The sequence below is a fragment of the Enoplosus armatus genome, chromosome 23 (genome assembly GCF_043641665.1).
Source record: "Enoplosus armatus isolate fEnoArm2 chromosome 23, fEnoArm2.hap1, whole genome shotgun sequence".
NCBI classification, from domain to species: Eukaryota; Metazoa; Chordata; class Actinopteri; order Centrarchiformes; family Enoplosidae; genus Enoplosus; species Enoplosus armatus.
This window is the reverse complement of record NC_092202.1, coordinates 9824967-9852569: the sequence shown is the minus strand read 5'-3', so window position 1 is coordinate 9852569 and position 27603 is coordinate 9824967. Positions and strand designations below refer to the sequence as shown.

At 43.6% G+C, this 27603-nt stretch overlaps 1 protein-coding gene across 1 annotated transcript; it reads left to right on the top strand.

Moving 5' to 3' along the window:
* Window positions 1–808: 808 nt before the first annotated feature.
* On the top strand, window positions 809–27118 carry adgra3 (adhesion G protein-coupled receptor A3). The gene is made up of 20 exons (XM_070929620.1): window positions 809–1229; window positions 1391–1575; window positions 9100–9171; window positions 13779–13850; window positions 17775–17846; window positions 17967–18038; window positions 18201–18361; window positions 18969–19182; window positions 19287–19451; window positions 20029–20230; window positions 20403–20552; window positions 21135–21293; window positions 21435–21602; window positions 21766–21973; window positions 22148–22356; window positions 22659–22783; window positions 22966–23089; window positions 23657–23802; window positions 24552–24647; window positions 25358–27118. The coding sequence occupies exons 1-20, from the start codon at window positions 1110–1112 to the stop codon at window positions 26802–26804; spliced, it is 4167 nt and encodes a 1388-aa protein (XP_070785721.1). The 5' UTR covers window positions 809–1109; the 3' UTR covers window positions 26805–27118.
* The last annotated feature ends 485 nt before the right edge of the window (window positions 27119–27603 follow it).

The window sequence follows — 27603 nt, the reverse complement described above, 5'->3', positions numbered from 1 at the left end:
CTATCTTCTGGTCCAGTTAGAAGTGACCCACTCGACCTGATCATAACAAAGAAAATGGATTGTTTGCCAAAGGGCAAAGAAAACATTATCAGCTAAACGTCCTCTATATAGCTACAAGATACAATTGGATTGGAGAGTTTGTCTGGAAAGGGGCATTTTACTGTAGTAGTTGGTCAAGGAAGAGATACAATTTAACTTCTTTTTATATTGTTGAGTCGTGGTTTGTGTCATATTCTGCAATGGTATTATTAACTACTGTGAAATACATGTAGTGGAATAAAACGTAGAATATTTGCCTCCCAAAGTGAATTACACGTCAAAAGTTGCATAGAATGAAAATACTCAAGTAAAGTACCTTAAAAATCGATTAGTATAGTACTTGAGTACAGTTACTTTCCACCACTGAAGCCTGAATAGAGGAACGGCCACTGCAACCGTGTCCTACAAACACATCTACTCAATTGATGACAAAAAAGCCTCAGCTGAGGGGGTTTTATTCTGAAATGCGGACCGGATGTGGTTTGAATTCCAATGGACTTGACAATAGTGGATCCCGGGGCAGGACCATGGGAAGAGGACTTCTCAATGGACAGAAAACTAGCTTTGAATACTTTCCAAAGACGCAGTGGAGCTAAAAGAGACACTCCAACCACTTAGGACACTCTTCTCTAAACGATGTAGAGCTTTTTACTGTGTTTTTCGAGCATTTGCAGCACACTTTGAGCTGGAGAGGTGTTGTTGTAGCGCCTGTGTGTTTTTTCCAGAGTAATTTCCTGTTGGTGCCTGGAAAAGGAGTCACGGGGGAAAGTTTACTAGCTCTTGTTTGGTTGGGTTTATAGTCCAAACTACTGGGAAATTAAAGTGGGTGTTGAAAAAAAAAGCCTGGCCGCGTTTCCTGAAGTTCGTGCGGATAACCTGGGATCACTGCAGCCGCCTCCCGTGGAAAAGACAACACTGGGAATTGGACCCACGCTATGGGCAACAAAGGAAGCCTCTCAACAACTGGACAAGTTATTTAGTAACCAGCGGGCTTACTCAGCATTTAATATTTGTGGATTGGTAGAGTTGGAGGAAATGAAGGCCACGCCAGGATGGAAAGGGAATTATAAATGAGTCGTTGGGCAAACAAAGAAGGACACCTCTGTCGGACTGAACCGCCGAGCGAAGGGAAAGCCCTGCGAGAAATGGAGGAGGAAGGCTCACTTGAGCCAAACAAGATACTGGGAAAGGTCTCATTTTTGTCTTTAACGGGGTTTGGATTGCAGGTCACCCTTTCATAACAAAGCCAATCCGTGTCTCCTGCCCTGTTTAGTATCAAAACATTCTTTCCTTTGCCAATGCTGCGGCGCTTTCCGAGTCGCGCGTGAAAATGAGGGTGGATCTGTTGCAGTTGTTTGTGATTTTGCTGCTCGGCGGCGGCGGCGGCTCGGTGGTATCATCTGATTGCAAATCACATGAGGAACGCCCGAGGAGCGGTGGGAAAAGCCTGCCGTCCGACAGGAAAGTGGTGTGCAGCAACATGGAGCTCCATCAGGTGTTATCCCCGGACTCCTTCCCCAACCGGACAGTCACACTGTGAGTACTCAGGAGGTGCATCCATTTCACCTCAGTAAAACACATCACTCCTCTCCTGTTTTACACTAAACTTTGAATCCCTAACGTGTATAACCAAGCAATTATCCACTGCTGAAGGCTCTATGTTTACTGAACATTATTCATTCCCTGTGTCTACTAATACATACTTTATTTGGTGTCACTACAGGGTCTTAAACATGTCTTTGTGATACTCACACAAAAACTACAGCTGTAATACTTTAATCTATGTACCTTTGTGGCTAATTTCCATATCATCTCTATTATGCATAATATAGTGCAACATGGGGAAAACAAGATAAATATGGCTTGACAAGTACTTTTAAGCTATACTTGTGTTCATTCCATGTCAGCCACACATCACTCTGAAACAGCTGCTTGCTGGGATGGTGTAAATGTAAACCCAATGTAACAGTAACCGTCTGTCTTCCTGTTGTGTAGTGACTCACACACGGTAAAATATGTTGGCTACTAAATCAGTGCTCGCACAAGACACCGATCTTACCACATCTCCAAGCTGTAAGAGCTCATTGGCTGTTGAGTTCACCCTGTTTTCTGATGGGGTTAGAGTTAGTTTGTGTGGTACTTTTGTTATTGACAACATGCCTTAGTAATCCTGACGGTTTACCCTATTTTTGTCTTAGTTTAGTGTTTTAAGAAGTCACAAATTGCACTTGTACATTCACTTCAGACGTAACAGTTGTTAGTCTTTGTGCGGCCACTTTCACAAGGATGAAACGTGCACACATGCAACTCACTGAGCACAAGTGGATCTCCCTTACAAACCTGTTCATGACACCATGGATTGAGGTCATAAAATGTTTCTGCATGTTTTTGAGGCTCATTGAGGCTGTATGTTACCGCCCTGATTGTTTTTTTTTAATCATACCAGGTTTAATTTAAAAAGAAGTTTTGATTTTGTGTTTGACAGAACAGAACAAGTGACGCCAACAAAACTATAGCAAAAAGACAGAAATTCAAAGCTCTGCGTCCGGTGCACTCATGCTTTGTGGTGGTGGTGAGCGATGGGGGAAACATGAGAAGACCAGGGCAGGGTGCACGAGTAGAAAGCAAATAATAGACTCCGGGGAGGGAATGAAAGAGAGAGCATTGGCTGGTAAGTTAAGTGAGCGTGCATGTTTTAACCCGTTTACCACAAATCACATGCACATTACTTTGAAGCACTTTCCAAAGTCGTAGGTTTTTAAATCTGCTTTTCATACATATTGGTTTGTAGTCATTTCAGGACCGTATTAAAGTACAATTGCAGAGATTTGGAACTCTAAGCCATTTGCGAGTAACATGTCTAAAATGAGCCCATTTCTTGTCAAAATTACACCATTGTGGCATGGAAATGCTGGCACAAGAAGGTGTTGATTTGGAAAATTGTAGAAATACTTGAAAATGTTGTCTGTGATATCATGTTTTTGCAGGGACCTTCTTAAGGTTGGAGTTTGGGGTTTATGTTTGCAGTCATCTTATCAGTTTCTGGGGGAAAATTCCAAATTAGACCAGTGTGATGTAGCCTGGGTAGTGAACACCTGGCAACCACTCAAATGAGTGAGTAATAGGCATGTCTGTAAAACAGATATGTGCCTCTCTTTTAAGATGAAATATCCATTTAAACAGCAGTTTCCTCCTCACTGGCGTCCATATTGTCGGTCAGTCTTGTTTTTTTACCGAACAGTATCAAGCAGCCATTAGGAGTGTATCATAACTTCCAAATCTGCTTCGACTTACCTTTAGTGATGCTTTGCAGATCTCTTTCTGCTATGGTCTGCTCTAAAGTCGTTTAGTAAGCCTTCCATCTTGTCCTGGCATTTGCTATGTCTGCATGTCTTCACTGAGCTTGGAGTCTGTCATCTTGTTCTGACAGTGATGGATTGGAGGTTGAGCCAGGTTCCTCATGATTTAGCATTCAGGCTCAAGCACTGTAATGTGGAGGATGGCCTCCAAAGAACAAGAAAGATGTAATTAGAGAGCAGAGACAGAAAGCAGCGCAACTCTCAGGAATTCCTTCCAGTCTCCACTTTTGTATTTCTGGATATTTGTAGGAAAACACCCAAACTCATCGTCTTCGAGTAGAACTCTCTTCACAATTCTTTGCAGAGACGAGTGGCAACGAAACAGCAATTTATGTTTACTGCACAGTTTTTGGGTGTTAATTTATGACCTGTAAAATCGGCAAGCCCTCTCAAGTAGGTGTGGTGGTCCTTTTTTTTTCTTTCTTTTTTACGGCTCTCTCAGTGTCTTGTGGTGGGAATGACCATGGCAGAGACGCAGCTGGTCCGGACTGCGGGGAACTGAAGCTGGGGTCACAGCTGCTCCGAGAAACCTTTCTCAAACTTAAAAATCACCAGCCATTATTTCTCTCCTTGTTAAACCAAAGCAGACCCCGCCCTGTTTAGCTTTCACTTAATGTGAGCACATGGAAATTCTTGCTGTCAGTTTACTAGATCCTGTTGTGACTCAAGCAATGGTGACTATTATAATGGATAATGTTATTTTGCTAATGTCACGACTGGTGGCAATATAGTTCCCTTGTTATATGGATGTTTTTCAATTTGTGTGTTGACATGCTTTGTTGTGTGTGTTAATTAAAGGCCTTTCCAGAAACGGCAGTATAAGCTAGGTGTGATTAGAGACCCAATCCATTCATCATACTCGCCCCCCTCTTCTGTACTTAAGATTTCCTGTTTCCTCTACAGGGGTCTGGATTCTAATGAATAAGAATTTTAACCAGGCTTTTCAGAGAACAAAAACTGAGAGATTTGAACCTCTTCTTTGAGACATTTCTCAACTACTCTTTAGTCTATGGTGAACTTATTGAACCACTGGGATAATTGGTTTGACTCCAATGCCAGAAAGCGTACCCCAGATACTCTCACATGATGGGTCTTACTTTTACCCTTACCCTGTCCTTTATCTTAACTACGCCTGTCTGTACTTGAGCAGCTACACAGTTAAGTTGCTATTATTTTGCCTGACTGAAATGATTGCTGGTTTTAGTTTACCCTGAGAGAGAATGCGTGTTCATATTCAGTGCAGCTCTGCTCTGAATGCCTCTCTGTAGAGAGAAAATGAGTGATGCATTCCCCACATTTGAGCTCTCCAAATGATACCGCATGCCGAAGTAATCCGAGAGGAAATGACACAAATGTGTTTACAGCTGGCCTGTTCTCCCATGTCAGTGTAGGCCTCAGCTAAAATACGAGGGCTTGAATTAAACCTCACATGGAAGGATAAATCAGGTTGTGTGAGTAGTCTCTATGGGTGTGTACATGAGTGTTTATTTCTGTGTACCTGTTTTAAGTTTCAGCCTACATACCTATGTAGGCAGGAAATGACTATATTTAAGGCTTTCTGTGCTCACCCAGCTCATATTTCTTTACAGATCTTGTAATCAGGATCCATTCACAGGAGCACCTGGGTTTGGACGGGGCAAATAAGCACACCTGGTTTTGGCCTCTACAGAGCAGCACAGGATTAATGTCAGGAAGAAAGCAGGGATTTCCTCCCTCGCTGCAGGAAAAGTGCACACAGTTTGATGACACATGGGAGTGCAGTAAACTTGTCTTGTTTCAAAGCAGTGCAAACTGGCAGCTAGGGTTACATTCTCATCTGGTTTCCTTGAGACTTCACTTCCTTCAGGTCAGACTTGTGGAGAAGTTTCCCTTTGGCTTTCAGACCATAAAAATCTATACTATAGTATATAGACAGACAAATCAGTTTGGAATCAGTCTTAATGTCAATCATCTCATATGTTTATTCCCCCCCAACATTACAAAGCTACTATGTTAAGTTGGGCGCCTTTTGAAGTGCTTGTGTAACTAGACCACAGGTGCCTGCTGTCATGCATGTCCTGAGAGGATTTGTTTTTGTTGCTTTCCAGGCAAGCCATTGGTCCAAAGGAATGCTCCCTGTGTTTTTCATAGTAGTCCTGCAGTGTTTGTAGAAGAAAGCAAAATCCCAAAGGCGAGGCACTGACAGCTGCGCTTTTAGTGAGTTTGCAGCCTTTCATTTCTCAGACCTGTTGAGCTTTGACTTTGCCAGGTTGCCCCAAGTCTCATTTAATCCCAGACAAGCGGTTCAGTTTAGTGCATAGGGATGAGCTAAGGCTGTGCAATGCCTTCTCGTCTGTGTTAATTTGACTGCTCATTTGCTTTTATCCTGGTGTTTGCATGGTGGATCATTTTTCCATTCAGGCGGAGATGAGGTGAATACCTTGCTCTAATGGCTTGGCCTGTTGGATGTTGAAAGAGGATATTGCGAGGCCCCCCGCACAACTTACAAGAATGAAGGGGCAAAAAGAGCTTGTATGACAAGTTCCCTTTTTAGCTATCCCCAATGCAAGTGAATCCCTGTAAAGGACTTGATGTAGCCTCAGTAACATGTAAAACAAAAATTCTCATTGCACCATTTTCTACCCTTTGGTGCCCATTTTTAAAATATATCCAAATACTGTAGAAAAGTCTTCACCCTAGGATCATTTATGGAACAAGAAAGTGTTGGATAACTGCAAGTATTACCTTGGCATGTTGCATTGGACCAGTTCCCTTTTCCACCTGAGCTGAGGCCCACTTTTCCATTCACTACATGCAGAGGAAGTCACTCTAGAAGAGTTTTTATGAGCTCAACTGCAGCCTGAAACTTATTTTAAAAACTGTTGAAGAGTTACAGCTCTCCACTCTTGGGAGTTCTTTGTCTAAAAGCCTCCTGAGCATAAAGAAAGTGTTGAGTGAGCGTCAGTTGGCATTGTCCTTTAAAACGCTATGTGCCTGTGAGGGGAGTGTGTAGTGGCTGGCCATTTTTAGTCCTCCTCTGGATAATGTACTTACAGCCAGAGGCGTATGTTTTCGAAGGTGTATTTTCTTAAGTGTAAAAGACTACCTTTGATAGTGTCATATTTCCTTACTTTGAAGGCAAGATGAAATCTAGGCCAGTGCATTTTCTATTACTCTGTGGTTCGGAGTTGAAATTCCGGTTTCAGAGACAACTTTTCCGTAAATGTCGTTGAGATTTATAGCATCGGTATCAGGAGACAGGATGTGAGATTTGGTAGGATCCCCCTGCAGCTTGTTCCTGGCTTGAGCTCAAGCAGTTCTTATCTATGCATCAAGATAAGGGAGACTCCCCTCCTCCTCCATCGTTTGAGGCCTAGCCTGAAGAAATTCCATAGTTCTTTAGCCTGGAGACCTCCGGCCGACGTCCAGAGACAGACAGTAAGGAAGCAGACAGTCTAGTTACAGACGACCTGAGGGCGGTGGAGCTGCTGGTGGTTAAATGGCCACAATCTCCATGCAGAGGCTTTGAGGCTTTGTTATATGTATATTGCTTGTGGTATTTATGTCTCTCCAATGCAAGTGTAAGGAAGACTCAACTTTGCAGCCGAAGCAGTTTCCAACATACCAAGGTTACACTCCTGTCATGAGGAAGAGGGAGGGACAAGGCTAGGGAAGGAGGCTAAAGCATGCAAAGAAGGGAGGGATGGGGAAAGAGACCAAGGAAAGGGCTCATGACTCTCAGGAGAACTCTCTTTCACAGATTTATTTTGACGACCCGTAGAGTCACAAGGCTACAAATGTGTATTTATGCAGCCAGACTCGAATGATTCCGTAGATGTGTTGTTTTGAATTCATAATCTATTCTGTAAATCTAATTATACAACTTTCCGTGAAGATGAAATGCCTTTTCCCACTGTATGCAACCTCAAATAACCTAATATCAGTGTTGGTGAGGGTCTACACGCTACCACGCTATGTCTTTGCTATTAAGGATTCCGTATCCGAATTGAGGGCCTAAGGATAGAGGGTGCTTTATGCTGTACAAATTGTAAAACCCTGAGAGACAAATTTGTAATTTTTGATATTGGACTATATAAATACAACAGACTTTGCTTGACTGCTATTTAGCGAAAGAGTCGCTACCTTAATGTCCGGTGCATCAACAACACTGACATTGTCAGCCGAACATTATGAGCAGTTTTTGTGCACTGTACATTATGTGGGTTGAGTGCCACATTCCCAAATACAGGCAGGCCTCATGGTAAATGCATCCCATTGGTATGTTAACTATTCTTCAATATAAATGAGGCTTTTGTGACCACAATCTTGGGAGGCCCAGGATCTCTGGCTGTATCTTCAGATCATGTGTACACAGGCAGTGATAGAATTTGCAGCCTTGTACTTCGTTGTGTTTTAACATCTGCCATTTCAGCAGTCAGAAGCCTGCAGAACACAGGCAGCAAAACACAGGGACTGTTTGTGTATGCGCTCTCTTTGAGCAGCCAGGAACCAAGCAGCAAATCTCCAAGGAGTCTCCACCGTCCAACCCTGCAATAAAACAACCCCTCAACACCCCATAATGACTCCAATCTGGCCAAATCTGTGGGTGCCACTAGCATGTATGTCACCCACCACATCCCCTCCTTGCTGGCCAGAAACATATGCTAACCACAAATCCCTGCTTGGGTTTTCTGCTGGGAGTTCACAGTGCTATTGATTCCCTAGACCCTTTGGGAGTAGTTTTGGGGGAAAGAACTCTCAGGGACTTGGGCACAGAAAGTGCAGCTTTACTTTGCAGCTTTTTATGCAGTGGATCAGCTTGTGCTATGCAAGGGGAATAAACTGGATAATAAAATCCAGTTTATTACCCAGGGAGGAAGCAATCAAGAATTCACACTTGGACTTGAAGGTTTTCTCAAGCTCGCTTTCATTTTTTTGGTGATAAAGTTGAAAACGCAGTAACAGTAAGATTTTCTGATAAAACAGGATGTGTGTGCTTATATTGGAAGGGTATGTAACAAATAACTTTAGGCTACTTGTTATTATTTGGGAATTTTTCTACATTGTGTACACTTGTTGCCTCACATCACATTGCATTTAATCCAGTGTTAACTGTAAAATATGATTGATAATTTCGAACACGTGTCAGTTCAAGACTAGATTTAAGATGAAAAACATGGATTTCTTATTGTTGGAATACATTTACTGTAAAATATAAATCTGCAAGTGTATCACCAGTGAGCTATTGCTGCTACAGATCAGATACATATGGTACGTTTACCTGTTGAAGTCATCGGGACTTGACAGAAAGATCTCATTTTGACTGCCTGTCTCATGAGGGCTCAGATGCTGCCAATTTAACATGAAGGGAAAATACTCGGCTGAAGTTCAAGTTGTTTTTCTTCTGATCTCTTCCTGGCGATGGGGAACGTTCTGTGACTGGAAGCTAAGAGTGGCAAGAGGACAAAGAGTGAGACTTAATATTGTTATGTGTCAACAAGTAGCAGTATGGCACCATTCCCCTTGTTTTTGAAAAAGACACTAGATCCTTTTGAATCCACTCACACAATTCAATGAACACACATTCCTTGCGGATGTTTTCAGTGCTGTGGCTGGTTTTCCATATGACAACTGTTGTTATTTGGCAGACATAAAATGTAGGCCTATATTTAAATTGGACTTTTCTGTTGCTTTGCATTTATATATATTTTTCTCTCCACAGAATTTTAAACAACAACAAGATTCACGAGCTCAGAAATGGATCCTTCTTTGGATTGTTTACTTTGGAAAAATTGTAAGTATTATTATGATTTTCCCTTTTCTGCTAGTGATCTGCATGAGCATTGATGTGTCAGTGTTTACAGGCTTTCTCTGTGCCATTGTTTCCAGAGCGGCAGTTGAAATGTGTGATGTTTTCCATCTTGCAAAGCAGATATATTAACGCATCCATGTATCCGTGTAATGTATCCATGAAATGTCACCAATGGACTTCACAACGATGGTGCCTTTGTTGTCAAATACATCACAATACCTCACGTTATATCTACCAGGGCATTACCAGCAGCCATCCATCACTCAGCAAGTGAAGCTTGGGCTTGTGGAGTCTGAGGTTTGTAAAACACACATTGGCCTCATGCCAGTGGAACATCCAGGTCATAGAAAATGAGTAGGCATCCATCCAGCACTTAGCCTCAGTCAAGACTATCAGTCTATGTTGGAAGACCAGAGATAATACTAGAAAAGGCTAATTATAGGTATAACCCCAAGGGTTGGTTGTTGTCTGTCTGGTGACATACTCTCAACATACAGCTGCTTGGGTACTCTGGGGATGGGGCCCACTTCAGAGGAGTAACATATAGGCAACATTGCTTCCCCAAGATACAATAATACTAGTATATAACACAGGCTGGAAAGAGAACCTTGTTGAGGGAAGAAACTGTGGCAAAGAAGTGAGAGCAAAAGGAAATTAGTTGTAGGTGGTGAAGACATTTATTGGTTTAGTCCCACATGTTCTCTGAGATTCCTTCAACGACAGAAAGATGTCGTTCATGCCATGTGATTCTGACTTTGGAGATTGGAATGTCATCACCCGTGTTTCCTTCCTACAGAGATTTCAAGAAAATGGCTCTGGGCCCGCACATGTGGGCCGTGGGTGATTTATCACTCCGGAATGGCTTCATGCAGATAAAATAACCAGACCGTTAATGGCCGTGCTTTTACCCGAGGCTACAATAACACATGACTGCAGTGATATGGAATTCTAAGGGCATGTTTTCCCTGTCATTCTTCCTGGTCTGGTTAGAAAGACCAGATATATAGAAAGTATATGAGACCACATTTAGCCTTGTGGTTTGAGTTCAGAAAGAAGATTTAGGTTGAAAAAGGCTGCTAATTGTCTAATATCATTGTTCACTGCTATCCATTATAATACATTATGTACTTTCTGGGCTATACTTGCTAAAAAATATCTATATTTTTGCAAACTTCTCCAGACTGCACTTTTTTGTCAATTTTAGTTTTACTCTGCTGATATCCCTCGCAGCCACAGCCACGTTTTTTTGTACATTATCAGAATAAAGTACCTGCAGTGACTCCCATTTTAATAAGACATCTGCTTAGATTGTTTATAGATTTGCTGGAGAATTCCCACTTGAATTTGGTCAGATGTGAGTTTTTAGAGCTCCAACCTAGAGGATAAACAGGAGGCTGTGTGCTGAATGTGTTAAAAAAAAAAAAGCTTTGATCTTTCTCCACCAAGAAAGCCTTTAAGGCACTTATGTGCTTTGTCTGTGTCTGGCCAGTCGATTTGGTTGTAAACTCTGTTCTGCCTGCATCAGTCCACAGGCAAGTTTACCTCCAAAAGCAGCTCCCATTGTGCCTCACAGACCCCACCCCACTCCTGCCCACCCTCAACCAGTGAAGCGAGATTGCGAGATGGCTTGCTCGCTTTTGTCATTGTAATGAGGCCAAGCCAAGGCCAGAGGTGTCAGCAGTACGATTCCCAAACACACTCTACATGCTGAAGCCTCGCACTCTCTGAAATGTTCCTACCCCCCCTCGCACCAATCACACTCCCTTTTTCTCCTCAAACTCTTGAGTCTGTTTGAATGCACAGAGGCTCTCCATCTTGCCTTCCACCCCTCCTTCCTCCTGCCTTCACAGCTTTTTTTTCTCCTTCCTCAGTCCACAAAGGAACTCTCCCTCATTTGGACTGCCTTTATGCAGTCGTGAAGACTGAGACAGCAGCTGGCTGTGAGTGCCAGAGAGGGGTAGAGAATCGATTACGCCTATCCGGCGCTCTGCGTGAAATTGCAAAGTAACTGTGGAGACCGCTGTGTTTTGTCAGGGCCAAAGGTGCCCCTGCTTGGAAATAAGCCACACAGAATCCCCATTATCACTCTCCTCATAGAAATAGGAGCCAAGCTTGGCGACCGTCACATGCTAATTCCTCACTAAATCCGCTGCTGTGGAGGAATGCTTATTGTGGAAAACAGAGTGAGGATAACAGCTGTAGTGTGTCAGTGTTTTCTGAAGAATTGATTGTTGTCTATTCAAGTCTGTAAGGAAGTTAAGCATAAGTATAAAGTTAGTTTGAAATGGATATTACAGTACAGCTTTTAGTTTGAAAGGAGGACACTGTTAACAAGGCTCTAATTTCTTTAACCAGTTGGATTAAAGTGGGACTATATTATATTTATTAACACACACAACTTTTAAAAAATTAAAAGTCATAAGCAATAAAACACACCCTTGCTCAATTCAATACAGTCATTAATTTTGTTGCTACAGCCTTACTTGGTCTGGTATGACCAGAAGCTTGTGGTGGCTAATGTTAGCTAATGTTTGGAAAACTTCATATACAGTAGTTGTTGCTGTGTAACTGATATTACTGAGTTATCTCTCTTTTCTACTTGTGCTACAGTTACACTATATTAAAGCATTCCAGTGGTTTTATTGCAAATGTAAAACAAGTGACGCACCAGGAGACATATTCGTAGTTTGTTCTGCTTGTGGTCCTATTCCCACTCTGTCAGGCCGCAAGTGGCATTATTGTTACTCAAGAAGTGTGGGAAAGGAAATGTAAAGTGCTATTATTTATATATATATATATGTATATATATATATGTATATATATATGTATATATATATACTACCCTCTACCAGAAACAAACTTGGAAAAAGAACTTCAAATGTCACATGTATTTTAATGTTATGATGATTAACACCGTTGGAAGACCGTATGCATGCCCCTGAAAGTGGCAGCAGCTGCAAAACCAGCCTTAGTGTGTTCCAGATCTGTTCTTGAACTGGCCCCAAAAATATTAAGGCAGCTATTTTAGTTCGAGCGTGTTGAGAAAACCTGGCATTTTTTCTCTGCAAATAGATTTAAAAGGTGCCAGGTCATGTGTGGTCAGCGGTCTTTGGAATCTGAAGTGCAGTTATGAATGGTTAAGCATGGACTGGTTCTCTCTGACTCCCAATATTTTATCCACAAGTATCTGAATTACAGAGAGCTACAGGGCTCTATTTTTGTCATGAGTAGTAGTGGTTACAATCTTGCAGGTTCCCCTGTGTGACTGATACCTGAACTGGGAAGACCACCTGCAGATATCATTCATTCATATCATATTAAAACAACAAAACTTAATTTTATTAAAATGACATTAAAACTTTGAATACAGTAAATGTAATTCTCATGTTTGATGAACATGCATGAGTATATATCAGAATATCAACAGTATTGATAATGATGTTGTTCTCTGTTATTTGTGGCTGAGCAGTGAGTCAAACTGGAGCAGAAGAGATTTTCTCTTAACTCATGAGTCAGTTGCATTCTGAGCTTGGACACGGGAGAGGACGGCTGGTGGTGTTTGTGTCCTGCTTTCTTTCTACTGTAACAAGGGAAAATAAATTAGCGTCAGCACCAAGCAAATTAGTAGACTCAACATGGCAGTTTGCGCACAATACACACTCTTAAAACTGCATGGAAGGATATTTTTGAGTTCTTTGTCATGCCTTCTCATTTTTCTCTCGACACTCCAGCACAGCAAAGCCAAGTCTGCCAGCTCACATCAAAAGCTTAAGGAAGGAATAGATTTTTTGTCTATGACTTATCTATGACCACCTACCCACCTCCAGATGACAGCTCCTCGACATCAAACGGGCAGAGTTACCTAGAGGCCCTTTGTGTGGGTTCAGGTGGCGATTAGAAAGCCTCCTCAACCTCCACTGTAATGAGTGACTATGCAGTGCCAGGGCAGGTGAGCGCTACAGGAATTCTGTGACCACAAGCCTTTGAACCTCAGGAGAGGTGTGTGTGTGTGTGTGTGTGTGTGTGTGTGTGTGTGTGTGTGTGTGTGTGTGTGTGTGTGTGTGTGTGTGTGTGTGTGTGTGTGTGTGTGTGTGTGTGTGTGTGTGTGTGTGTGTGTGAGCTTGAGAGCACCTCTGAGGGTCAGGTTGTCAATGACCGTGGCTGTGTAGTAATAATCAGTGGGTGAGGTGGGTGGAGATCTGGGTGTTCCAGTTGGAAAGCAAAAGAAATGCTTGCAAGTGCAAGATACACTCCACTGTGTATATTGTAACCACAGAATTCATTTGTATTATTATGTTCTAAGGATGGTAATCCAAGTTTTTCCTTGTGACTTTTACTTCCTTGCCATGTTGATGCTTGTCTGGTTTTGATGTTTATTAAACATAGACAAAGACATAGAAGAGTTAGAAAGCCAGAACATATTCACATTTGTGAAGCTGGAACATGTGAATCTTTAGATGACATTAATTGATTGACAAAGTTGTTGCATATTCATTTTCTGTTGTTTGACTAATGGCTGCAGCTCTACTATTTTGTTGCTGTTTGAATTGCACATGACCTAGAATTCTCTCCTTTTTTTCCCCCCACAGGGACCTGCGGAGTAACATGATCAGTCGTATTGAACCAGGCGCTTTCCTTGGATTGCCAGCACTCAAAAGACTGTGAGTAGTGGTGGAGCTTCTGCAGCCTCACTGTCTCTCTAATGTGGTTTCTGCGTGTGTGTGTGTGTGTGTGTTTACACTACATTCACACGTTTAGCCCCTCTGGGATTTCACCAAGGTGTTCTTTGATTATTGCAACCAAAGGATCTAAATTCCAGCTTTTTTAAAGGCAGTCTGTAGTGCTTGCTTTAATTATTTGCCATGTGAGAATAGTTGTTTATGATTATTGTGAGTGAAGAGACGCCTCTTGTTCAATGTGTCTTCTGTTAAACTTATTTGATTATTTGTCATTTTGAAGTGTGGTTAAAGCCATTTTCTTGTGGCATTTTAAATTGGTTGAACTGTTGTTTTGCGAAATATGTTGCCGTTCCAAAGCTTTTACAAATTCCTTAGCAGTCTGGGCTGTGCAGGCTGTGTGTGCAAGCATTATTTTTAATAGCATTTAGTCAGAGAGTGCTTCACTGCTCTGGTTGCATAAAATCTGTTTAAAACAGCTGTTGTTTTGTATCTATCTATCTGTGCAATGGGCTGTGCGTTTTCTAGCGGGTCTAGAGTGTATCCAGTGACCATAAGGGAGCATGGTCAAGCAGCCCTCTATTTCTTCAGCCTTGTTTTGTCTGGCCCACTGCCAGAGACCACTGCAGACAGCATGAGGCCTTATATGCTTTCACACACTTGGGGGGGAAAAAAAGCAATGTAAACGTGTGTGTGGTGTCCATGAATATCATGTGACGATCATTTTGATATGCAGAGAACACATAAAACTACAGTCCGTCTGGGATATGTGGTGTGTGTGAGTGTGGGAGGTCAGAAGCTTTAGACGCAAGTGTATAGTTGTGTGTTTCTCTTTGTGCGTGCGCTTGTGAGCATGAGAGAGAGAGCACAGCGTGAATTGGAATCATCCGACAGTACCCAGCCGCTGCCAACACAAACTTGAACTTGGCTGCTGCCGTGGAGCAATAAGAGCGAGACAGGAAGGCAGTCAGCTCCTTGGCTCAGACTCAGCCCCCCCCCCCCCGTCCTCGGTGCATATTCATGCCACTCTCAGATGGATTCATGACTGCCTATATGTCTTCTGCATATTGAAATCTTTACCCCACACACGAGCTATTCAGAAAGACGTTCATTATCACCACAGAGGGATCTGCAACCTCACGTGGATGTGTTTGTTTCAGAGTACAGTTTGGTTCTGTCTGAGGGTAACAAAGTTTAATTTGCCCCACCACCCGTCTCAGTTAATTTCAAAGGGTAGTTGTCACTCACTCGACTGTGAAAGGGAGGGACCAAAGAAAAGACGAGTGAAGGAGACGATGAGGTAGTGCTGGGCCCTGGGAATGTAAACACAGAAGTCCTACATCAAGGGTTGGCATCCGCCGCTACACATCCACCCTCCTTTTTTTTCTAGTTTTAGGAAAATGGCAGTGGAGTTAATTGGCAACAAGAAGTACATAAAAATTTTACCGGTTCTTATATCACGTTTATTTGACATATCTTTGGCTCATGCTTCTCTACCTTTCTCTTTGCCCTTATCTTTGACTCTAGTCTACCTCTCCCTCTCAGTATTGCCTAATTAGATTACTTCTCATTTCAAGACGCGCCATTTGGAGGTCCTGTTCATCTTGTGTGTCTTGCAGTGAGGGGGACATTTAAGGAGAAGGCTGCAGAAGTTTGGATAATATGGGTTCTACACATCAGAGATCAGTCTACACTCAAAGGGTAGTTGTATTTGAGAAGGAGTTGTAGTTAGTTTAGTTGAAGTAAGCAAAGTTTTATGATTCAGATTTTCATACCACCTTGAAAAATATGAGTTTGGTAGAGTGGCTGAGAAGCACTTTAGCTTCATAAATACTTCTATAGGCCCAGTAGCAATGCCGTCGGCTACACTGTAGATGACGTGGACCTCCTCAAGAATGTAACTATGGAGATACCACGTGGGGTCTACTGTACATGTCAAGTTAAAACCAACTATAAATGAGAAGACCGACATATAAAGAACTTGTATCCCTTTTTTCACTTAACACACAGCTCACACACAGTTTTACACATACGTAAGCACCAATGCAAACTCACGACATACAACACTCAATCCCTATGGATTCCTCTGGCCCCAGCCCTTTATACTTTGCAGTCCACCAACAGCTGAACAGTCCCGACTCGAGCCTAATCACATCGGGCTATTTTTGCATCTGCTCCTCGTATCATTCCCAACAACTGAAGCGCCGCGCTGAAACAGCCCTCCGTGCTGTTTATGTGCTACATTTCTGTGGTTGAAAGACACGTTTGAGATTAGTCTTTGCTAATGAATTCTAGTCGACGAGTAAAAGCAGATGGCGAGTAGAGACTTTAGTCAGTGAAAACAAAAAAAATCTGTGGATTTATTTGCGAATAAATGATGTTATGTGGAGTCCTAACACAGTAAAAGTGAGTGAAAGTAATAACAGTATTCACCATCTTGTCTAAGGTCCCTTGATGTAGCTGTAACTCTAGTATTTGAACCCAGGCGATAAAGTGAGATGAAAGTATGCCTTTAGCTCGGGGAGTCCCCTCCCTCCACCCCTTCACTTACACTGTGTTATCCTTACCCTGACACACAATGCTTGCACAAATTGGCAAGCCTGCAAAGGCGGCTTTTTCTTCTCTTCCAAGTGGAACTAATAACCTCACACAGTAAATTCCCCAGCTGGTACCTTAAGGACCAACACCAATAATTACATAAATGCTCGGATGTTAGCATATGCCTAACAGTCATTTTCCAGGTCTCACTTTGTGTCAGTATCGCATTCCTCTAGCACCCCAGGATTCAGTTTAACTGGTGGGTTGAGGTAATGATCTGTCTTTTCTCCCAGGCTCCTGTTTCTTTACTTGGCACTTTCCAATGATTGGATCATTCACAGAGACTGAGTATGTGTTACCGCTATTGTGAAGGTGGTGCGACTTTGAACCTTGGTTGCTTTAAATGTTGTCTCTCTGGGAATTTAAGGAGCCTAAAATGTGATTGTTGGATAATAACCATGCTTGACAGTAAGGTTGACATTCAAATACAAAACACAAGTAAAGAATACATATTGTTTAGGTAATGACTGCCTTAATGTTTTGGACAAGTTTATTTGCTTCTGGAGGTCTGAAGAAGGAAAATTATCCAGTATTTCACAAAGAACAGATAACATTTTTACATGTTTTCCCTTATTTCTTATCATTTTAATCATGTTAATCAAAAGAGATCAAAACTCCAACAACACTCTTAGTATAAAGAACATCTTAATTGAGAGACCACTAGTTTCGGGTATGTTCAGAACCACTGTATCAGAGGGTGGTGTACTGAAGTTTACCAGTGGATATTTCCTCTTTGCAGCTATTTCTAAATGTTTGCAAACTGGACGTAATTCACAGACATATGATCAGTCTTTTTCCATGTTTGGTGCTGGACTCGTCTGCGATTCCTTCTGAAAGGCGTCAGGAGTCTCAGACTTCCTTCTGATGTTTGCCAGAGACATCATGTCAGGTCACATCCAGAGGAGAAACACACACACATCAATGTTTGACATCAATCATAGGTGATTAATCATCTCCCGGAGTGTTACTCTGCCTTTGATGTGTAGGTTTCCCCCGAAAGGCCCACACAGACATTATCTAAAATCACCTTGAAAGTTGTAAACTTGTCAGCAGAATTTTTGGGCTCTTTGCCTCAACCTGCCTCTGTTGAACCCTGCTACACTTTGTCTCGCAGACTTACCCATTTTTCCGTTCATCATTTTTTTTCATTATACAATCTTTTTTCAGCACTTGTCTTGTTGGAAAACATTTCCGTCCTTAATGCAGCTTACTAATTGATGGTCTTTTAGACCATTGTAGCTGTCATGTTGTGTTACTTCTGAAATGTGGGAGAGATAAACCAGAAACTTCCTTTTTCTGTGTGTGCTACAGAGACTTGTCCAACAACAGCATCGGCTGTCTTAACGTAGACATCTTCAAGGGCCTCACCAGTCTGACCAGACTGTAAGTAATATTATTACATATATTATTTTTATGAATAGTGTGCTAAAACAGTCATTTATATGATCGTGTCTTGGAATAAATAACCAGTGTTTTTCATCATTTATTTTTTTTTTTTTCTAGAAACCTTACAGGGAACATGTTCTCTTCATTGGCTCAGGGGACATTTGACAGCTTGGTGTCTCTGAAGTCATTGTAAGTATGATGAAGCGCCTGTTGCCGTGCACTGACATCACATGCAAGCATTTATGTGTGATTGTGATCTCTGAATATTTACAATGAAAATCACTGCGAACTTGGTAGTCACCCACCACTTAACCTGTCTCTTTATGTGTGTGTGTTTCTATACATCCACAGGGAGTTTCAGACACCTTACCTGCTGTGTGACTGCAACCTTCTGTGGCTGCTGCGTTGGATGAAAGAGAGGAACGTCTCAGTCAAGAACACCAAGTGCTCCTACCCACAGTCCCTCCAGGGCCAGCCCATTACCTCCATCCGACCGGAGCTCCTCACCTGTGGTAGGGACACACACACTTGGACAAAGAATTAGCATACATAGATTTGACACAGCGCAAAGGCATCACCCTAAAATAGTTGTTCAACTCTCTGAAACTGAATCATTCATCATTTTCGTGACATTATCTGACGTGTCATTTGTCCAGTCCCAGACATTTTTGAAAGGTTGAAATAAGTCATGTTGAGTTGTGACACAGATTGCAGTGTCAAAATGGTGCACTGTCTTTTTAATTTCTCTGTTTTGGTATCAGTGAGGCTGCTGGTGTTTGGGGAACAGGGGCTTGTGCAATGACACGGGAGATAAGAGAAAGGGCTGCCCAGGCCAGTGCTGCCTTTGTTTGTACTTGCTCATGTCTTATCAGTTTGGCACTCATCACAGTGAGGGATTATGAAATACATGGCACATATCTAGCAGGAGCCGCGGCCTGACATGAATAACAAATAGCACTAATGTACTCAGAGTTCAAGGCACTGTTTTAGTTTCCCTGTGTGTCCGAAAAGTGCCAAGAGTGAAACAAAAGGGCTTTGTGTCCAGAATAAATTGAATTAAAGATTATTTGTGACAAAGTTGAACCATGTAACACTTATTTTTCTGTCTGATTTCCTCAGACGCTCCCCTTGAGCTGCCCTCCTTCCAGCTGACTCCGTCCCAGCGTCAGGTCGTCTTTCAGGGGGACAGCCTGCCGTTTCAGTGTCAGGCCTCCTTCGTGGCCGAGGACATGCAGGTGCTGTGGTACCAAAATGGCCGCATGGTCCAGCCTGATGCCGCCCAAGGAATCGTCATCGAAAAGCGCATGGTGCAGAACTGCTCTCTGATTGCTAGGTATGGCAGTGCCACATTCACATTCACGCTAATCTAAGGTGGTGAGTGTACTGTCTGTGAAATGTCTGACATTTCTCTGATTTCTCCTTCATGTTTCACATCAGCGCGTTGACCATCTCAAACATTCAGCCTGGTTTTACTGGCAACTGGGAGTGCCGGGTCAAGACAAGCAGGGGCAACACCACCAGGACTGTCCACATTGTGGTGTTGGAGAGTTCTGCTAAGTACTGTGCACCTGAACGCGTCGCCAACAACAAGGGAGAGTTCAGGTGAGTGACACAGAGCTGCTCACTTACACTAGTCACCAGTGCAACTCCATCCTACATAAAAGCCAGAGTTTTATGTTAGGTTTTAATTACACTGTGTAACAAAAGAGCTGTGTTTCACCGGGGCCCACACCAGTTTCAATCATTTCACACTTTCAACTGTTTACATTTATAAAAATAGAAGGTTACTTTGGTTTAAAATGGCTTATTGTGCATTTTAGAAACTGAATTACATGAGCAAATAAATATTCATTCATAAATATGAATGTGGGTTTTTAATTTGTTCATCTGAATACTTAACTGTACACATAGATCCATGCACACAAAGTGAATATATTAAGTATGAGCCAATAAAGTACAGCATGTTCAGCATTCTGTCATGTCAAGCATTGTGGCTCCCCCTTGTGGTCAAACATTTGAATTTCTTCATGGCTATGGCCTTAATCATTTCTCTGTTGCTATTGATGTTACACACATTACGGTTCACAAGACACAAAGTTAGGGGGGAGTAAGGACATTGCATGTATCCGTTAATGAGGACTTGAGACAGCAGGACTGTGATTCATTTGACTCCTTCCAGGTGGCCACGCACCCTGGCCGGGATCAGAGCCCACCTCCCCTGCAACAGACTGCCGTCGAGCGCAGGCACCTACTCTGGCAGCTCAGGTGAAGAGCAGCGGGCGTGGCGCTACTGCGATCGCCAGGGGCTGTGGGCGGAGGACGACTACTCCCGCTGTCAGTTCCAGAAAGATGTCACAAGATTCCTCTATGTCATCAACCAGGTCTGTATGTGTTTGGTGAGATTGTTATTTTCTGCCCTCTACCATAATTCACTGTCTTTTCTTTCTCAAAGTTCTATGTTAATTCCTCTTATTCCTTTGACCTGTCCCTCTTTGCTTGGACCATTTCAAGTTGGATACAGACTAACTCTCTCCCTCTGTATCTTTCCACTAGATGCCTCTGAATGAGAGCAGTGTGGTGGCCAGGGCTCAACGCCTGTTGGTCTGCACCAACGATGCTGCCAACTTCTCAGACAAGATGGACATTATCTTTGTGGCTGAGATGATTGAGAAGATTGGCAAGTTTGTTGAGAAGTTTAAAGACGTAAGTGCTGTAGTGGCTGCCCTTATTTGTTGACATTTCCAACCCAGCACCGCACCAAGAATCAAAATGATTACAAGCTTACCTTCACAGTCGAATGTGACTCATGCATATGGTGTATTCTCAAGGACAAATAGATTAATGCTCAACAGCTGTTTGTTGTCATGTTGTTTAATGAGAAAGGATGTCTTGTCACGACGTTGCGCACAGCCGTCGGCCAACAAAAAGAAAAGTTAGGAGAGTAAAGGAGCTTTTAGCCTGTTGTAACTGCTGTAGGCAGGGAGCACTATGTTCTTTAAGCATATCAGAGTTAAGTTGGGCGACACCATGCCTGAAACGTGTTTCCAATTGTCACTCAGCTAAACGAGTATCTCCCTCAAGCATGTCTTTAGTGCTGTTTGATACAAACAAGATGCTGGCTAAACATATTGGCTTCATGTGTTTCCACTCAAGTAATTTAGATTATGAGCTGCTGCTACTACATGCAGTAAGTCGATGTGTTTTGGTCACAGATGTTATAATGACAACTTTTCCATGCATTTGAATGCATCTATGTGTGTATTCACTTTCTTTCTCGTCCCCCAGCTGGGTGAGGTGATGGTCAGCATGGCCAGCAACTTGATGCTGGCTGATGAGAGGGTGCTCTGGATGGCTCAGCGTGAAGCCATGGCCTGCTCCCGCATCATCGTCTGCCTCCAGAAGATTGCAGTCTACCGTCTGGCCACAGCACAGGCCTTCTCCCTGGTTAGTCGCCCACACAGCCTGTGCGCCCAAATACCTACTGTGTTGCTCTTGTGTTTGAACCTGCTTGATTAAAATAGGGCCCCAATTTCATGTTGCATTATAACATTTAGTCAAATTTCACTCTTCCTGTTGTCCTTCCAGACATCCCCCAACATAGCACTGGAGACTCACGCTGTCAGGGCCAGCGACTGGAACGGCATGACCTGCATGTTGTTCCAAAGGCCCAGCCCTGAGCGCACACCGGGGCAGGACCGCCAACTCACCTTCAAATGCAACACAACCAGCTCCTTCTCCAGCGTCCATCACAAGGTCAGCTCCTACCAGAGATAATTACAATTTGCTTGCAATTTGTTTGCAGATTGTTTTGCTCGCTGCAGCTTGTAAGCACATAAAAGGAAATCCTCAAATGCTTAACATAATCAAAACAAAATGATAAATCTATTGTAAAAATGTGCATCTTTTGTCCCTGTAGAGCACCATCGTGGAGGCTTCCCTGCAGCTTCCTCAGTCTCTCTTTTCCCAGGCTGCACTCCCCGGGCAGGCAGAGGACACGGTCTACAAGCTCCATCTACTGGGCTTCCGCAATGGCAAGTTTTTTCCCTCCACCGGAAACTCCTCCCAACTGGCTGACGGTGGGAAGAGGAGGAGTGTGGCCACTCCTGTCATCATGGCCAAGATAGGTGAGTCATAATATTTTTATTTATATAGTCCTGTTTTTCATATGTTTTGAAAATATTCTGACTCATAAAGCAACCAAAACTTGACAGAACTAAATAGCTGTTAAGCTGATTTAGGAGACACACACAGCAGTTTCTCTGTGTCTGTTCTGATCTCCTGTCTGTTGTTTCCATCAGACGGCATGTCCCTGCGTGTCCTGAGGACGCCCGTCAACATCACCCTGCGACGGGCCGCCCGCGGCTCAGACGCTGTGTCCGCCTGCTGGAACTTCAGCCTGGTGGGAGGCCACGGAGGATGGCAGAGCGACGGCTGCCGCATCCTGGGCCACCATGACAACTTCACCACCATATCCTGCAACTCTCTTGGAAACTATGGCCTGCTGATGGTGGGTCGTTTTACTCATTATGTTTGTTTGTTTTCAAATAATAAAGCACTTAGAGGATTTTGAAAGTAATGCACAGCCACTGTCTTTCATTCATTTAGCAGATTGGCCCTCTAGTGGCCATTAAGAATTATTGCCATAATCTACAAAAGGTTCACTAGACACCGTTAAACCAGGAAAACATACTGCAGTAGAGTGCTTTGCCGTTGTCTATAAGCACTATAATTCTTAGGTTATGACATGTAGTGATGTGACATAACAACATTCCCTAAAACTGAGGATTTGTCACCTCATCTGTCACGCAGGACCTCAGCAGTGTGGATTATTTCTCTCCAAGCATCCAGCCCCTGCACCCAGTCATCTACGCCACAACTATCATACTACTTATCTGCCTGCTCACCATTATCATCAGCTACATCTACCATCACAGGTAAGAGATTACCTGTACTGTTTTATTTTTCTTGTTATGAGTCAATCATGTTTTGCTGTTGGTTCTTCAAAACAGCATCCAGATCAGTGTCAACATAAACAACTATCCCATGCAAGTAAGAAAGCTTGCACAACAGACTTTTTCCATTTGAGTTGTGTGATTTGTGGTTTTTGTGTCTCCAGGTCTGTCCGTGTGAGCCGTAAGTTTTGGCACATGTTGGTCAACCTGTGCTTCCACATCTCCCTCACCTGCGGGGTCTTCGTAGGTGGCATCAATCAGACGCGATATGCAAGCGTCTGCCAAGCAGTGAGTATAAACCCTCCCGCACACTCCCAACACTCCTGCTGTGTGCGCTTTTCTCCAAACTTAATAGTCAGCAGTCAAAAATGAACAAGTGCTCCGGATGTTTTCGAGGAAAAAAAGAAACGCTGAAAAAGTTGCCTTTGGCTGAGTTCACTCTGCTCATAAAACTTGTAGAAACAGTAAAAGATGCATAGAAAGATACTGTAGATCGTTTCCCTGGCTGGAGGCAATCCCGCACCTTCCCTCGTGGTGTGTTGAACCGAGACACATAACTTATTCATTTTTCATTGCACAAAGTACCTGGATGAAAGATTTTGGCAGAGAACTTTTTGTTTATTTATTTAATCCCCTCTGGCATAGAGATACATTTCAGAAGGTGATTTTTCAGGCTGATGATGACGTGCTCAATACAAAATTGCTCAAGGATCATCATGCCATTTAAAATACTCCTATGTGCTGCATTCCATCATTTTTATTTTTATTGGTGGAACTTAACATCAGGTGCATTCTATCACGCTGATGTGGGAGATTGATTGCATTTGTTTTGCATAATGGTGCAATCTCTTCTAGGTGGGCATCTTGCTGCACTATTCCACTCTGGCTACCGCTCTGTGGGTGGGTGTGACTGCACGCAACATTTACAAACAGGTGACACGCAAGGCCAAGCGCTATGAAGAGCTGGACGAACCTCCGCCACCACCACGGCCGATGCTGAGGTATGATTCCGCCACTCTTAATTGGGTTGCATTTTCTCAGCTGGATGAGACAACTTTACATGTTAGCGCTTCCAAATGGCAGCATTAGGTAACTGCATGAATGTCGTAGACTTTGTTGCTCAGATGTAACATGTCAGTAAATGGCAGACACTTCGTTTTTCCTACCGTGCCGTACTGTGACGCGTAATACCAACCGCTACCAAGGGGATGAGATCTAGTGTAACTTATGTCGTACTCTCTGTTTCTTATATGATATACCTGAATCTGCATCAGCATGCTAGTACAGATAAAATCATAGCATATAGAATTATACACTACACTATAAGTGTTTCTAACTGTTTAGAACAGGAATATGTTTTTGTGTCTCTTTGGGAGGATGTTTTAGACATCAGGTACTGTGTGAACCATTTTCTTTATTTTATTTATATATATATATATATATATATATATATATATATATATTCATAACACCTGTTTTTATATTTAAGGCTTAAGATGGGTGTATTTTTACACAAATAGAATGAACTGACGTTTGGTTTCCATATTTGTACTTGAATTTCTAAAGAGATAAGGGGTGATTATGTCATCGAGCTTTTTCTCGTTATAAGAAAATGTTGGTGAAACTGCCACATGGTGTCAGTGTAGAGGCCTGAAATCCCCCTGGACCTCTGTGTCCCCATCATGCCCCACTTGTCATCCTACAAACAGAAAGACTAAAGCAGAACCACCTCTCTGTGTTTCTCCGAAAGGTTCTACTTAATCGGCGGAGGGATACCCATCATTGTCTGTGGGATCACTGCAGCAGCTAACATCAAGAACTACGGCAGCCGGACCAATGCACCATAGTAAGTAGTCCCTGTATAGAAAGTAATTAAAGTTCCTATCTGTCAGCATGTGCTCATGGTATTGCTGTGTCATTTTATTGGGACAACAGCGTTTTAATAAAGGAGCATCAAGGCCCACGAGGTCTTTTACATTCTGTCCTCAGGAGCAGTTTGCTTCAGTTATCGACCGGCCAGACTGAGTTGCTTTAGTAAATAATGGATATTTTTATGAGGGTAGGAAAAGTTTATTCCCTGAAGTTCTGATTATGGAGGCCTATTAATGGTGTGTGCATCCAAGCAACAAGCAACTGCTGCCAGTTTACAGCCAGCTACCCCCCCCTCCCCTCTCTACAGTGGCAGCTGTTTAGATTGTGCAACGTGGCTGACTAATTGAGAAATCTGGGCCCGTATCTGTCTGAAGTCTTTGGAGTTTAATTAATTTCTTGCAAGTGAGATGAATCCAGCCTGTGTTATTAAATGTAATGGGACAGTTACTGTAAAAATGAGACACAAAAGTTTTTCAAAGAGTCATTTTAACTTTGTGAAGTAAATAATGATGGTGACAGATTAAGATGGGGAGATGTGGTATTGTTTTAATGAGCACTGTTGGCAATTTTCCATTTAGGAAGTGCAAAGTAATTTTAAGTTATTGCTAAAAGATCTTGATTTGGTAGGTTGTTATCTTATCATAAATGAAATATTTGATCGGTCTTGTATCTCTCTTCTTCTAGTTGCTGGATGGCATGGGAGCCCAGTATCGGGGCTTTTTACGGCCCAGTGGGATTCATCATCTTTGTGGACTGCATGTACTTCCTCAGCATCCTGCTCCAGTTGCGCCGCCACCCTGAACGCCGTTATGAGCTCAAGGAGCCGACCGAAGAGCAGCAGCATCTGGCTTCAGCCAATGCAGAGGCCGGGCCAGATGGTCCCAGCAGCCACTGCCACCCCCTCACTCTCCAGCTCCAGCCTCACGAGGCGTCATCCTCTGTAGTGTCTGCCCCCCACGCTGTGCCCCTGTCGGCCCTGGAGAATGAGCACACCTTCGTCGCTCAGCTGATGGGAGCAGCAGGGGCGTTGGGGCTGTATGCAGCCCTCTGGGTGTTTGGGGCCATGGCTGTATCACAGGACCACCCCTTTGACTTAGCTTTCACCTGCCTGTTTGGGGTGGCCGCACTGGCCCTGGGGGCGTTCATGGTGGCGCATCACTGTGTCAACAGACAGGATATGAGGCGCTATTGGTCCCAGGCTTGTTGCTCTGGGAGACGAGCCTACTCTGCACAGGAGGATGTCCTTCTGCCTCAGCCAGGCGTGGCAATGACATCCACAGCCGGATCTGCTGACAAGGCAGATGGGGAGTCGTCAAAGTTTGGCCACAGCAGTGCAGACTCTTCGTACACAAACAAGAGCGCCCCAAGCATGCACAACTCCGCCCATGGCAGCAAGCTGACCAATCTGCACGCAGAGGCAGCTCAGTGCAAGTCTGCCTCAGCACCAGTGACAGCCAACGGTGCAGTCGTCTTGGACAACAGCCTGACTGAACATTCACTTGACAATGACATCAAAATGCACGTAGCACCGGTTGAGGTGCAGTTCCGCCCCATGAACAACATCAACAATCCAATTGCTGCCACTAACGGACACCCGAGCAGGCATCACAAAAACAGAGCACGGACGCACAGGGCGAGTCGGCTAACTGTGTTGCGAGAGTACGCCTACGACGTCCCCACTAGCGTGGAGGGCAGCGTGCAGAGCGCCCCCCACAGGCGGCACCACCATTACGACGTGGCTGCACGCAACAGTCGACGGGCAGCCTACATGGCCTACAGAGAGCGGCACCAGAGCCAGCTGCAGCAGGACAGCAGCGACAGCGCGAGCCTGCCGCGCCGCTCCCGCTACGCAGATAAAGGAGGTGGCAGCACCCTGGGGATCGGGACAGCGGTAACCACAGAGACTGAGCGGGTGGCTACTGCTGCAGCGTCGAGCTCAAGTAAAGACTCCGGCCCTGTAATGCAGCCCGCCAGCACAGAACTAGAAAGCCAACCCAAGTCATATGGGCTCAACCTCATCACTCAAAATGGCGGCACTCTTAAAGAAAATGGACAGCTAGTGCCTTTAATTAACACAGAGAGTGCAGCCAGTATAAAGACTGGCTTGTGGAAACATGAAACTACTGTGTAGCGACAGTTTCCGCCCCATAGACTGCATTGTGACATGTTCTCACTTTTAAACTGTGAAATGTTGTATTTTGATTGTACATTTTTTTAAATGTACAATCAAATCATTACTGCCACTGAACTGTCCCTGTAGATATGTTTTTGTAAATGGTCTATTTTTATAACTTTTAATCCAAATCTGTTTTTTCCATTTAATAAGAGTTCTGCAAATGAAACCACATGGTCTGAGCTGTGGCCCTGTTCATACCCCAGAGGATTTTTTTCTTCCATTTTCTAGTTTGTCCCAACAATAATAAAACAAAAGTTGTGTAAACCTAATTGAATGTTTTCATTCTTGTGATAACACCCACCCACGATGTCCTCTTGGGCCTCTGCAGCCAGTGCAAAGGTGAGTCAGAGCTGTTTTGTTTCCAAGAATTACTCTCACTGACAATATATGACAAGCTGGTAATTGGGTTTTTCGCTGACCTTCAGGTGGCCTCAGGTTCCTCTTTCCGCGGCGGAGCAGCACTTTAATTGCAACTGGCTGCAGCTTTGGGCTCAATAGGTGTTTTCTCCCTGCCTGCTGGCAGATTTGATGAGTGCACCGTACTTTCTGGGCTCCAGCTGATTTGACGCCCCGGCTGTGATTGACAGCTGACTCACAGGGCAAGTGAAGCTGCCACGAGAAGAAAGGATAATGAGAGGGAAGAGTATCTTCTTCGTCGTCTACCTCCCTCCGTTCTCCGTCTCCTCCACAGCTGAACTGGAGTCCCGCTCGCAGCTTGACATCACTGTCGCGGAGAGAGCGTATAAGCGCCCTG